The sequence below is a fragment of the Urocitellus parryii genome, chromosome 4, assembly GCF_045843805.1.
Source record: "Urocitellus parryii isolate mUroPar1 chromosome 4, mUroPar1.hap1, whole genome shotgun sequence".
NCBI lineage: Eukaryota > Metazoa > Chordata > Mammalia > Rodentia > Sciuridae > Urocitellus > Urocitellus parryii.
The window spans coordinates 11,691,958-11,702,741 of NC_135534.1; the positions used below are offsets into that span (position 1 = coordinate 11,691,958).

General features: G+C 48.0%; 2 protein-coding genes across 2 annotated transcripts; one reads left to right on the forward strand and one right to left on the reverse strand.

Moving 5' to 3' along the window:
* Positions 1-2,369: 2,369 nt before the first annotated feature.
* On the reverse strand, positions 2,370-6,611 carry Fen1 (flap structure-specific endonuclease 1). Its single transcript, XM_026407573.2, has 2 exons — positions 6,494-6,611; positions 2,370-4,457 (listed from the first exon to the last, which is right to left on the reverse strand). Exon 2 carries the CDS (start codon positions 4,437-4,439, stop codon positions 3,297-3,299), a length of 1,143 nt encoding a protein of 380 aa, XP_026263358.1. The 5' UTR covers positions 4,440-4,457; positions 6,494-6,611; the 3' UTR covers positions 2,370-3,296.
* Positions 6,612-6,830: 219 nt separating this feature from the next.
* Tmem258 (transmembrane protein 258) lies at positions 6,831-9,729 on the forward strand. The gene is given in 5 exon segments (XM_026407618.2): positions 6,831-6,920; positions 6,922-6,954; positions 8,311-8,420; positions 8,968-9,104; positions 9,625-9,729. Coding segments are annotated over 4 exon segments (345 nt in total). The 5' UTR covers positions 6,831-6,845; the 3' UTR covers positions 9,095-9,104; positions 9,625-9,729.
* Positions 9,730-10,784: the final 1,055 nt, after the last annotated feature.

Sequence of the window (10,784 nt, forward strand, 5' to 3'; positions counted from 1 at the left end):
AAACATAGGAACATGCCCAAGGAGTCTTGCTGAAGGCCTGTCGCCAGCACTCACACCCTCTTCCTCCCCAAGCCTGTGGCCAGTCAGGCCCTCGTTCTCTCTGAAGTTTCCCTCAGTGCTGAGCTTGGTCTAGATCCCACAGTCCAGCCAGGACATAATTTCTTTAGCTCTTCAACAGCATCTACCTAAAGTGTATGGACCATTTGGACACTGGGAGAAGAGAATCTCAAACGTAAGGGCAAGAGCAGAGCCCACATCTGGTTTTGGAAAGTGTGGCAGACAGCTGAGATGAGGGTGGCGAGGTTGGCAGGGCTACTTAGGTTTGTCAGGTGCTGGGGACAGCAGGTCACAGGGGTTCAGGCCTTTCCCTTTGGGCCCTGAGAACCTGGTTTAAATCCTGGGCAGGAAAATCAGAAGCAGAATGGAAGAGTTGACTTTCAATGGCTCCCTCACTCCAGAATAGGTGCTGATCCCTCCCCATTCCTGATCCCTGCCACTTGAGGTATGGGTGTGATATCACAGACTATCTAGCCAGTCTGAGCAAATACCAGTGAACTTTATTATGCCAAGACCAGGTCCTCAAAGCACCTGTACCACCATGGCCTTCTCTCAGCCCATACCATTGTGGCCTCATGGGGACACAGGGTGGTAAAAGATACAATGTTATAGTATTAAAGCAAGTGACCTCAAACCCCACTGACAGATGAGAAAACAGGCTTACAGAGGAAAGGTTGCCTCTGGTCACAGATCATGGTAGAATATGTGAACTCACTTTTTCAAACTCCAACTCTTATGTTTATCTTTTTGTTATTTTTATCGTTCTACTACAGGCTGGGGGCATTTTAATTGGGCTCAGTGTCAGTATCTTTTTGTATGCCAATGTTACCACAGTAATTAATGAAGTAAAACTGAAAAATAAAGTTGATTTTGACCAAATGAAGGCTATTCATTATAACCCACAGTACTTGTCTATGTGTGTGCACAGGATTCCCTGGTGACGGTACACCTGTGTCCTCTTAACTTTTGGAACATGAGTCACTGCAGACTCCCTCTGTATAATCCTCTAGGGAACAGGAAGGAGCATCAGGACTCTCCAAGTAATAAGCAGGCAGGGTGGTCCATGGCAAGGAAAAGCAAGGCCAATTCTTTCCCATATGCAGAGGCCCTGCCCGGTTGTCTACATCACTTCCACCTCATGAGACAATGTCTACACCCTACTGTTCTCTAGTTTTCCATTTTGAGTCATTTAACCCTTCACTTTGTTTTAGTGCCTACATCTTTGCAAGCACAATACCTCAGACCTGGACAACAGGGCAACATCTGCACCCTTCATCCTACTGAAACAGTTCTAAGCAAAAATGTCTGCAGATGAAAGATTTTTCCCTGTAGCGTGCCAATGCAAAATTAGATTTATGAACTTCTAGAAAAGACCAAGCAACAAATTAAAAAAACAAGCACAAGCCAGGTGTGGTGGTGCATGGCATGGTAAATAGCTAGAAGGGAGGATCAAAAGTTGAGGTCAGGCTCAACAATTTAGCAAGACCTGTCTCAAAAAATTAAAAAAAGGATAGGATGTAGTTCAGTGGTAGAGTACCCCTGGGTTCCATCTCCAAAATCAAACAAGGAAAGCCTACCACCATGTATTTGACCTCCACAGGAAATAGTCCATAAGTAGAAATGCTGCAGAGATGATCAGTCCTAAGAAGCTTTAGCACCTCTAGGCCCCAACAGCGTGACTGCAAGTTTCAAATCAAATTACCTGACTTAAAGTGGAGCTCCAGTAAGTCATGGCTTGGTTCAATCTGGGAAAATGAGTTTCATTCATCAAATACTGGAGTAGAGCAGCGAACAAAACTAAATTCCCTGTCCTCACAAGTTTCTACATCAGTGGTTTTCAGAGAGTTCCCTTGTTATGGAGCCATTGCTGGGGACACTGTCTCTTACCTGACTCAATCAGAGGAGCTCTTATATCCTGAGATTTCACTTAAGATTTTTGCTTGGAATATAGTTTGTTCCATTAGAAATTTGAAAAAACAGTATTTAGTCTTCTACCTATCTAATCTGTCAAATATTTTCAATTTAAATTTCAGTTACTTACATGTTCTTGTTAACTTCAAATGGCCTTGATAGGAATGTTAAAAAGATCAGAAGCTCAACAGGCTAGCTCTCCCCAAGCACTACCAGGATTATAAAACTTTCAAACATTCAACTCTATAAGAAAAGAGCAACTTGAATTTGATGTCATAAAGGAAGAAGAAAGTGGTTTCTGAATGGCAGCCCTCATAATCTACAATCTGGCAAAGTAAATACTTGGTTGTTATGAGGTAGTTGATCTACACTGCAAGGCTTTCTCAAAGGAGCTCCTTTATCTCACAGACTAGGTGGAACATCAGAAATTCATTCAATTTATTAAAACAACTTTCCCAGCAAAATAAGCTAGGCATCTGAGCTGCTGGCCATTATACTGCACATGGTGCCCTCTTGTGGCCACTTGCAAAACATCTTAGAGTGCAAAGGACATTATAGTCTACCTGGAGCATGGAGCGCTGGATATTTTCAAATGTTCTCAACATCACATTCTGGATACCTACACAATTTTATTGACTTTTTTTCTCTTCATATTTTAAAAATAAAAACAGCACACGAAAACCAGTGACTTATCCCAAAAATCTCAATTCTGTTGTTGCCCCAGAAAGGCCAAAAGAATATCATCATCTTACTCCTCTGAAAAACCACTGTAATACATTGCAATTTAAAATTTCTGCCCACCACAAGACACAGCCAGGAATCAAACCCTTCCTGCCAAAGTGCAGGTACTCCTGCTTCTCATTCTTTTTTCTCAGTAGCTCTTCCATCTGCTGAACTTGGATCTTCCTGATGGCTCTTCTTCAGGGTGGGTCAAGGCTGAATCAGGACGTACAGTCTGGATCAGCCCCATAAGCCCCAGTTGGCCAGCCAGGAAATCATTTCCATGCAGTTTGGTTCGCCACTTTCATCTCTGTCTTCCTCCTTCAAACTCGTTGCTATCACTTTCATGTAACAATGGATCCAGTGTCCAGTAAACTGCCTGAGAAGTGGTTTGAGCCTGACACTTTCCTGAGCTAAAAAAGAGAAAACAAAGCACTTCTGTGGCCCACCTGCCATAAGATCAAGTAAAAAAGGGAAAAAGCCTACAGAGAAAGGTAGCACTAGAATAACAATGCATCCCTCCCAGCCCCGCTGAGGTTTCTCTAGCTCTAGCTTGAGGGTAAGGGCAAATATTCAGGATCAAGAAGGAACAATGGAGTGAAGCACATTTATTTTCCCCTCTTGAACTTCCCTGCTACCCCAGTCTTTGCCTTCTTCTTAGCGGATCCCTTGGGTTCTGGCTCCTTGCGCTTGGCTGAGGACAGAGAGCCAGTCACCTTAAAGAAATCATCCAGACGGCCCTGCGTGCTGCCTTGGCGGCTCTTACTCAGTCGCTTGACCCCACTGCGGATTCGCTCCTCAGAGAACTGCTTTTCACCACACATGAACTTGACGAGCTCCTCTTCATTTGGCTCACTCCACTTCAGCTCCACAGACTCTGGGTCCAGCACCTCCGGCTCCAGGAAGAGCTGCTGGGCCTCCTTGTGCAGCCAATTTTCTGGCACAGGGTACTTATTGGGGTCAAGTCGCCGCACGATCTCCTCGATGCTTTTGTGCTTCTGGATGAGGTCCACAGCCCGCTTGGGCCCAATGCCCCGGATACTCTCACAGTAGTCACTGCCCAGGAGAATGCAAAGATCCACAAACTGCTCCTGGTTCAGACCCAGCTCCTGCAGAATCCGGCTCAGGTGGAACTCCTGGATGGGCAGTTTCTTGGCCTCACTGGCTGTCAGATGTCGCATCAGCACAGGGCTGCCGAAGGTAAGGCAGTCCATGTCCTCGGTGGCTGCAGCATAGACTTTGCCAGCTTTCACCAGGGCAGCACAGCTGGCCTCTGCCTCGCTGGGTGCATCAAGGAACGGGATGCCCATGAGGCTCAGCAGGTGTTTGCACTCATCGTTGTGCTGCTTAGTGACCTTCACTAGCCGCTTGGTGAATTTTTCCACCTCTTCCTCCACCCCAGCAGCCTGAGCCTGCTGTAGCTGCTTCTCTGCCTCAGCACGCCGCTCACTGCGTTTGGCCAGCTCACCCGACTTGAGCTGTGGCGGTTTCCCATCAAAGACATACACAGGCTTGATGCCATTCTCCATCATGCGGATGGTGCGGTAGAACATGCCCATCAGGTGACTGGTGGTCTCACCTTCTTCATTCTGTAGCACATCCCCACCCTGGCGAACTGCAATCAGGAACTGATAAATGCTCATGGAGGCATCAATGGCCACCTTTCGGCCAAAGTAGCTCTTGATGTCATTCTCCCGGATGGCACTGGGGGCCACATCAGCAATTAGTTTGGCCAGGCCTTGAATTCCCATGGCAATATGGAGAGGTGGCTAAAAAGAATTAAGAGAAAGAGAAACCTTAAAGATGCAAAGGGTTATCATTGGTGCTATCTCACCAATATCATATCTAATCAAATCTAGCACAAAGTACGGAAACCAAGTCAGCACAACAGAAGATGAAATGAGTAAGACATGATTCCTTCGTTCTCAAAAAATGTACAGTTTAGCAGTTCATTCAATTAATACTAAGTCTTATTTACAGGAACTCAGATACGGTGGATGTTCTTGAGGGACTAAAAAGTTTTGTGGATAAGGGAATGGTATAATTCATCACCCCCCCCCCCAAAAAAGACCAAAACATATGTTTCAACAAGGACCATGGAAGGCCTGAGGACAGCACTTGGCTCAGAGTGAGGAATCCAGAATGGCAGAACTGAGCCCTAAAGAACAGGCAAATATCTGCTAAGCAAATATATCTTATACCTGAATTGTTGCTTCTCTGGAGAATTCTAATAAAGCACTCTTGAAACACTGGCAAGCAAAACATAACTGAATGGGGGGGTAAGGTGAACAACTAACATGCTGCTTTAATTTAATTTTCCTTCTGCATCCCCTTTAGTATGTAAGTTTCTAACTTTTTCGTTTGTTTTTGCTACTGGGAACTGAAGCCAGGGATGCTTAACCTCTGAGCCACACCCCAGCCTCTTTTATATCTATTTTGAGACAGGATCTATGTTGCTTAGGGCCTTGCTAAAATTGTTGAGATTGGCTTTGAACCCACAAGCCACTTGCATTACAGGCATGTGCCACTGTGCACAGCAAGAGTTTCTACTTTTTTCAGGATGTTGCTGGGAGCTTAAGACTTCCCCTTTATATTTTCGCTCTACCACTAAGTCTAAAATGTAAACTCCGTGGCTCTTACCTACCCCAGGGCCTAAGTTAGAGACTAGCAGGCTGTAGTCAATAGGCCCAGTACTGGACTTCTGTGGTTCAAATCTTTCCTAGGGGGCTGGGATTGTGGCTCAGAGGTAGAGCACTCACCTAGCATGTGTGAGCCACTGGGTTCAATCCTCAGCACCACATAAAATAAGATATTGTGTCCATCTATAACTAAAAAATTAACATTAAAAAATATTTCCTAGGGCAATGATCCTGAATTCCTTCTTGATCCTCACAATTTCTGACACTTCCAAGTATTCACTTAATAGTGTCTCGAATAGTTTAAAAAACTAAAATAAGTTGAAAAAGAGAACTCACATAAGCCACATTATCTGTATTACATCAGTTACATTTTAATATTTTAAACATAACTTATCAAAAAGGATTTTTTTAAACGTGCAACATAAATCATCTTGTACCCCAAGGATGGCATGTGTCCTAACTCTAAGAAATCGTCTACTAGACCTTCCAATTGTTCTCACATTCCCTCCCAGGGTTCTTTTCCAGGCGTAACTGATTCCATTACATTCTTCCCTCTAGTTAACTGCAAACACCTCAGCATGGCATCAGAATCCTTCACATGCTGGTTCCCAGCCTATCTTTACAGTCTGGGAAGGTTAGGATGGCTTTCTAGGGACACTAGTTACCATCTCAGTAACATTAAGTCATTTAAATTTGATTTTCTCATCTGTAGAAGAAGAATGGTAAAAATGCCTTGCAGGATTCCTGCCAAGGCGAACTGAGACAGCAGATGTAGAAAAACTCCCCCCACAATGTTCCCCATCCGATCCTCTGGTTGGTGCCTCGCAGCTTTGACAGAGTACGCGCGAAGAGGGCAATGCCCTGCTAGCCGTTTATTCTCTCGCGGCACGAGAACGACGGAGGCAGGAAGGGGCCTACACCGGTGAAGTCTCATAAATGTTTCCATTAATCGGTCTTAGTAAAAATTCACTGCGACCCCATCGGGGGAAGTCATTACCCTCCTCTTACAAGTGAAGAAGAGAGGCTCTGTGATGACGCGAACCACCCAAGCCTGGCGGCTGGAAGTGGCGGGACCGCACTGCTCACCCCGCGCGCGCCAGGCCCCGGGTCCCCGCCGCACCTGGCGGACCCCGTTGTCCTCGGAAGTGCTTCCCCTGGAGTCTCACCTGGCCTTTGGAACGAGAGGCCTCGGCGGCTAGCGCTGGGTCCGGTATTGCCCAGGACAGCCCCAAACTCCGGTGCTGTTCAGCTCGGCTGCTGGTCGTCTCCCACCGCCTTCCAAAGCCCGCGCTCCCGTCACGTGACCTGCCCGGCGCGCACAGCCTTCTGGGAAGCGTCGTGCAGGCCCCGCCCCCTCAGGCCGCCGCTGCCACAGCGCCCGGTCCTGTCGCAGAGAACCGGCTCTGTCAGAGATCCTGCCCTACCCTTCTCTGCCACCCGTCCCCGCTCCACTTACTCCGGGCCCCCAACAGGCCCAGCTCACCCAACACCCGAACCCGCAGGACTACAAGTCCCACAATGCCACGTGCGCGGGGACACCGCCTCTTCCGGCCGAGCTGGGCGCCTGCGCCTGCCGACGTGTTCTTCCGGTGGCAGAGCGGCGGATTACCGTGTGCGGGGCAAAATGGTGAGAGGGTCGAGGGGAGTTGGCTGGGCGCCCGACCACACTCCGTTCTCTCGCGGAGACCCGACGCCCGAGACCCGGAGGGTGGGACGTGCCGGAGCCCCCGGCCTGAACTGGGGCGGGGAAAGGAAGCCTCGCCGCGGACTCCTTAGCGAGGTGGAGCTCTCACTGGGCTTCGGACCTGCTGTTTGGAAGGGCGAGGGGCGTGGAGCGCACTTGGACTAACGTGGAGCTTGAGGCTCCGTTATCTCTGTCTGGAAAGTTCTTCCGCCTGCCAAACTCATACTCATCCTACAATATCCTAAGCAAACGTAATTTCTTGGCGAAACACTTGGGACTCTCTCGGGCTCTTGGCCTCTATCCCCTGGGAACGCCCACAGCCTGTATACAGACCTCTTGCCACTTTTCGTGGACCTCTTTGTTATCTGCCACGCCTCTTAGTGACCACCATCTGACGTGCATCTAGCTCTGGGATGATGTCTATTCATCTTTGTATTCCTAGTGCCAAACACAAGGCCTTCAATTGGAGGCTCAATAAATGGCAGCGATTGTCTTTCTCGCTTTTGGGGGGGGGGGTAGAGCAGAGGGGGACATAATTGTTTTACTGAATTGAATTCCAGTGTCTCTTAGAACAATGGGATCATTTTATTTCTCTAGAGTTGTTGTGTTCTGGATTTTAGAAGCATTGGCTGGTGGGGGACAATGGAAGTTAACATTTGTACTTTTACAGCCCTCTTTCACAGGCATTATCTCATAATGGACCTCCGCAACCTTTGGAAGGAACTGAGCAACCCCTTTTGCCAGGCATTACACTGGATGCTTCAACATTCAGATCTTAAATTATAAATCAAGCATGTGAAATAATTATTATAACCATGCAGACTCAGACTATTTAGGTGCTGGTAGGTCCAGAGATTCCATGATAGTGTTGTGAGAATAGTGCTGAATTAGAAGTTGAGATCTGGGTCCCAGTCTAAGTCCTGACTTACCATGGGGCTCTGTAGCTTGAAGCCAGTAGACAGGTTTTTCCCAGGTAGTCTACATACATCTCATTCCATTTTCATAGTGGTCATTGGCTAAGGACTGTTGATCTGTTCCTAATCTCCTTTTGCCTCTTGCCCTCTGACTCCTAGCTGCTCTTCATGACTCATACTGAAAAGAGAACATGCCACCTGTTTTAAGATGTAGTCATAATTGTATTTCCCATAATGAATCACTTGATACTGGCTCTGAAGGATTTCCACATTTCCAAAGTTGGAGTGGGCCTCTAGGAGTCACAGCAGCACAAGGCTGTTTCATCATCTCCCCAGGGAGAAATCATGGGATTCTTTAATAACTCTGATCTCATGTCTACCCTAGGAGCTCGAGGCCATGAGCAGATACACCAGCCCAGTAAATCCAGCTGTCTTCCCCCATCTGACTGTGGTGCTTCTGGCTATTGGCATGTTCTTCACCGCCTGGTTCTTCGTGTATCCTTTGACCAAACAGCCATTGGGCCAGAATAGGTGGTGTGAGAAACTGAGGGAGAAAACATCCTAGGTAACTGTATCTGCTAGTTTTGTGTATAGGGGTTGGAAATGGACAAAGGTTGGTGATGCCCAAGGGCAGATTGTGGCCTTATTTTCCAAATTCTGGTGAGCTGGGGTTCTTCAGATTTCTAGGTCAGTGAGCTGAGGATCTGGCTGGAGTGGATGCTGGAGATAGGGGAACTGAGACTGGAAAAGTAGTGTAAGGAGGGGTGTGCTCGGGTGGCAGTAGGGGTGAGGGTTAGCCACAGCTCCACAACTCAGGAGCTGTGTGACTGCGACAAGTAACCTGACCCCTGTAGGTATCATTTCCTCATGGGTGATGGAAGGATGGTATGGAGTAACAGAGTCCAAGTCATCTCTTGGGCTCTTTTTCCTAGCTGCACCACGCCAGAAAGCCCTTAGCCCATACCTTTCTGCCCAGAGTGATGCTGGGCAATTCGCTGCACCCCACAACCCATCACCGCTTCTCCTTAACAGCCCTGCCCAGTTACGAGGTTACCTCCACCAAGTACACACGGGATATCTACAAAGAGCTCCTCATCTCCTTGGTGGCCTCACTCTTTATGGGCTATGGAGTCCTCTTCCTCCTTCTCTGGGTCGGCATCTACGTGTGAGCTCCCAAGGGTAAGAGCTGTGACAAGGTGGGACACTCAAGTCTCTGAGGCACAACCTGGAAAAGCTTCCTACAGCCACATCAGTGGGTCCTCAGGCTCTTGCTGCAAGACCCTGTGGTTCATGGAGACAGATGTGCTAGGATGGATAGGGACCCGGGCACACATGCCTCTTTCTCTGCTACTCATGGGAATTTGAGCCCAATGTGACCTACTTTGATCTGAGTTCTCCACGATACCCTAGGCCTTGATTTGTCTTTGGGTTTTATTAGATAGAGGCATGCAAAGTCTTCCTACGGTTTTACATTTGCATTACTTTATTATTTTACTATAATGACTTGGAGAGGATCTAAGACTTAAAACTTGCTGCAGATAACCCACCAAACAAGTTGCTGAGAATTGGCTCTGGTGTCCCATCCTCCAAGGGGTAGAGTACTTATCAGATCTTGATTAGGGCCATAGGATGGGATTTTAGGGACAGGAGGTGGGAAGAAGTGTCATTGTCTGGTTTTGACTGCCCTTTCCTCTTTCAGGTACCCGCCAGGTGGCTTCACTAAATCCCTGCTTTTGTAAATTAATTTTTTTACTGTTGCTAGAAGTGTCCCACCTACTGCTCAAATAAAGGCAGATGTGTGACAGTCCTGTCTTGTGCCCATTCTGTAGCGGTAGGGGTGGTGCTGGGGCCTGCATGATGTCCCCAATCCTACCCTTTCCCAGCTCTCATCTGCCTTTCACATGGTTCCTGCTGTTGGGAACCTGCTTCCTACCCATGGGGTGAAGGCTGTGTGGCAGGGGTGAATTGTCATTGAAATTAAGGCTTACTTGTGGATAGGAAGGGTCCAGGCCTACCTTCTTCTGTCATTTCTAGTACAAGCCAGTTGATTCTGCCCTAGGCCAATCCCTTCCTCTAAATATAGCCCCCCTTCTCTGGGCTGGAATGCTTTTGCCAGCCTCTGCTTGTTCCCTGGAGACTTCCCTAACTGGCCAGAAAGACAGTGGCTGGAGATACAGCCAGGGGAGAGGCCACTAAGTCATCTCAGCCCTAGGGCAAAGCCAGTGATGAGTACAAAACATTTATCTGGCCATGGGGCGTGGAGGCCCAAAGATTCCAGGCTTCTCAGGAAGAACTTTGAGTTCAACTGGTCTTAAACCCCCACGAAAACCTTTCCTACCACAACCACCTCAAGAAGAGACAGGAGGCAAGCTCAGATACAAAGCGGTATTTATACATTTATTTATATATGTATATTTGGAAGAAAGGACAGTTTGGAGGACAAGAAGCAAGCAGGCCTAGGGTGGCTTCCCTCTGCCTACCTCAGTCAGTGGGTATATGATAAATATAAGTCAGAGCCCAGGGATAGGACTCGGAGTTAACTGGGGAGGGGACGCTCTATGCACATGCAGGCTGCTAAGGGGCAATGGTGTGGGCAGGGGTTCTGCGCTGGGAGGCCATATGTACAGCTTGAAGCTAGAGGGGAATAGCCCAGTGGCTACAGGAACAAATACCAGAGAGGAGAGAGGAAGGGAGAGATGGCCTGCTGGAGCCTGGGGAGGGCCAGCCAGCCTCTGGCAGGTGGCCCACTCACCTTCCTTGGAGCCCTTTTATACCTTGGGCTTAAGGTAGCTTTGGTCCAAGGTTGACCCCCTCAAGCAGCTTGGAGCCCAAGCCCCCACCCTGGCACTGAGGACTCCT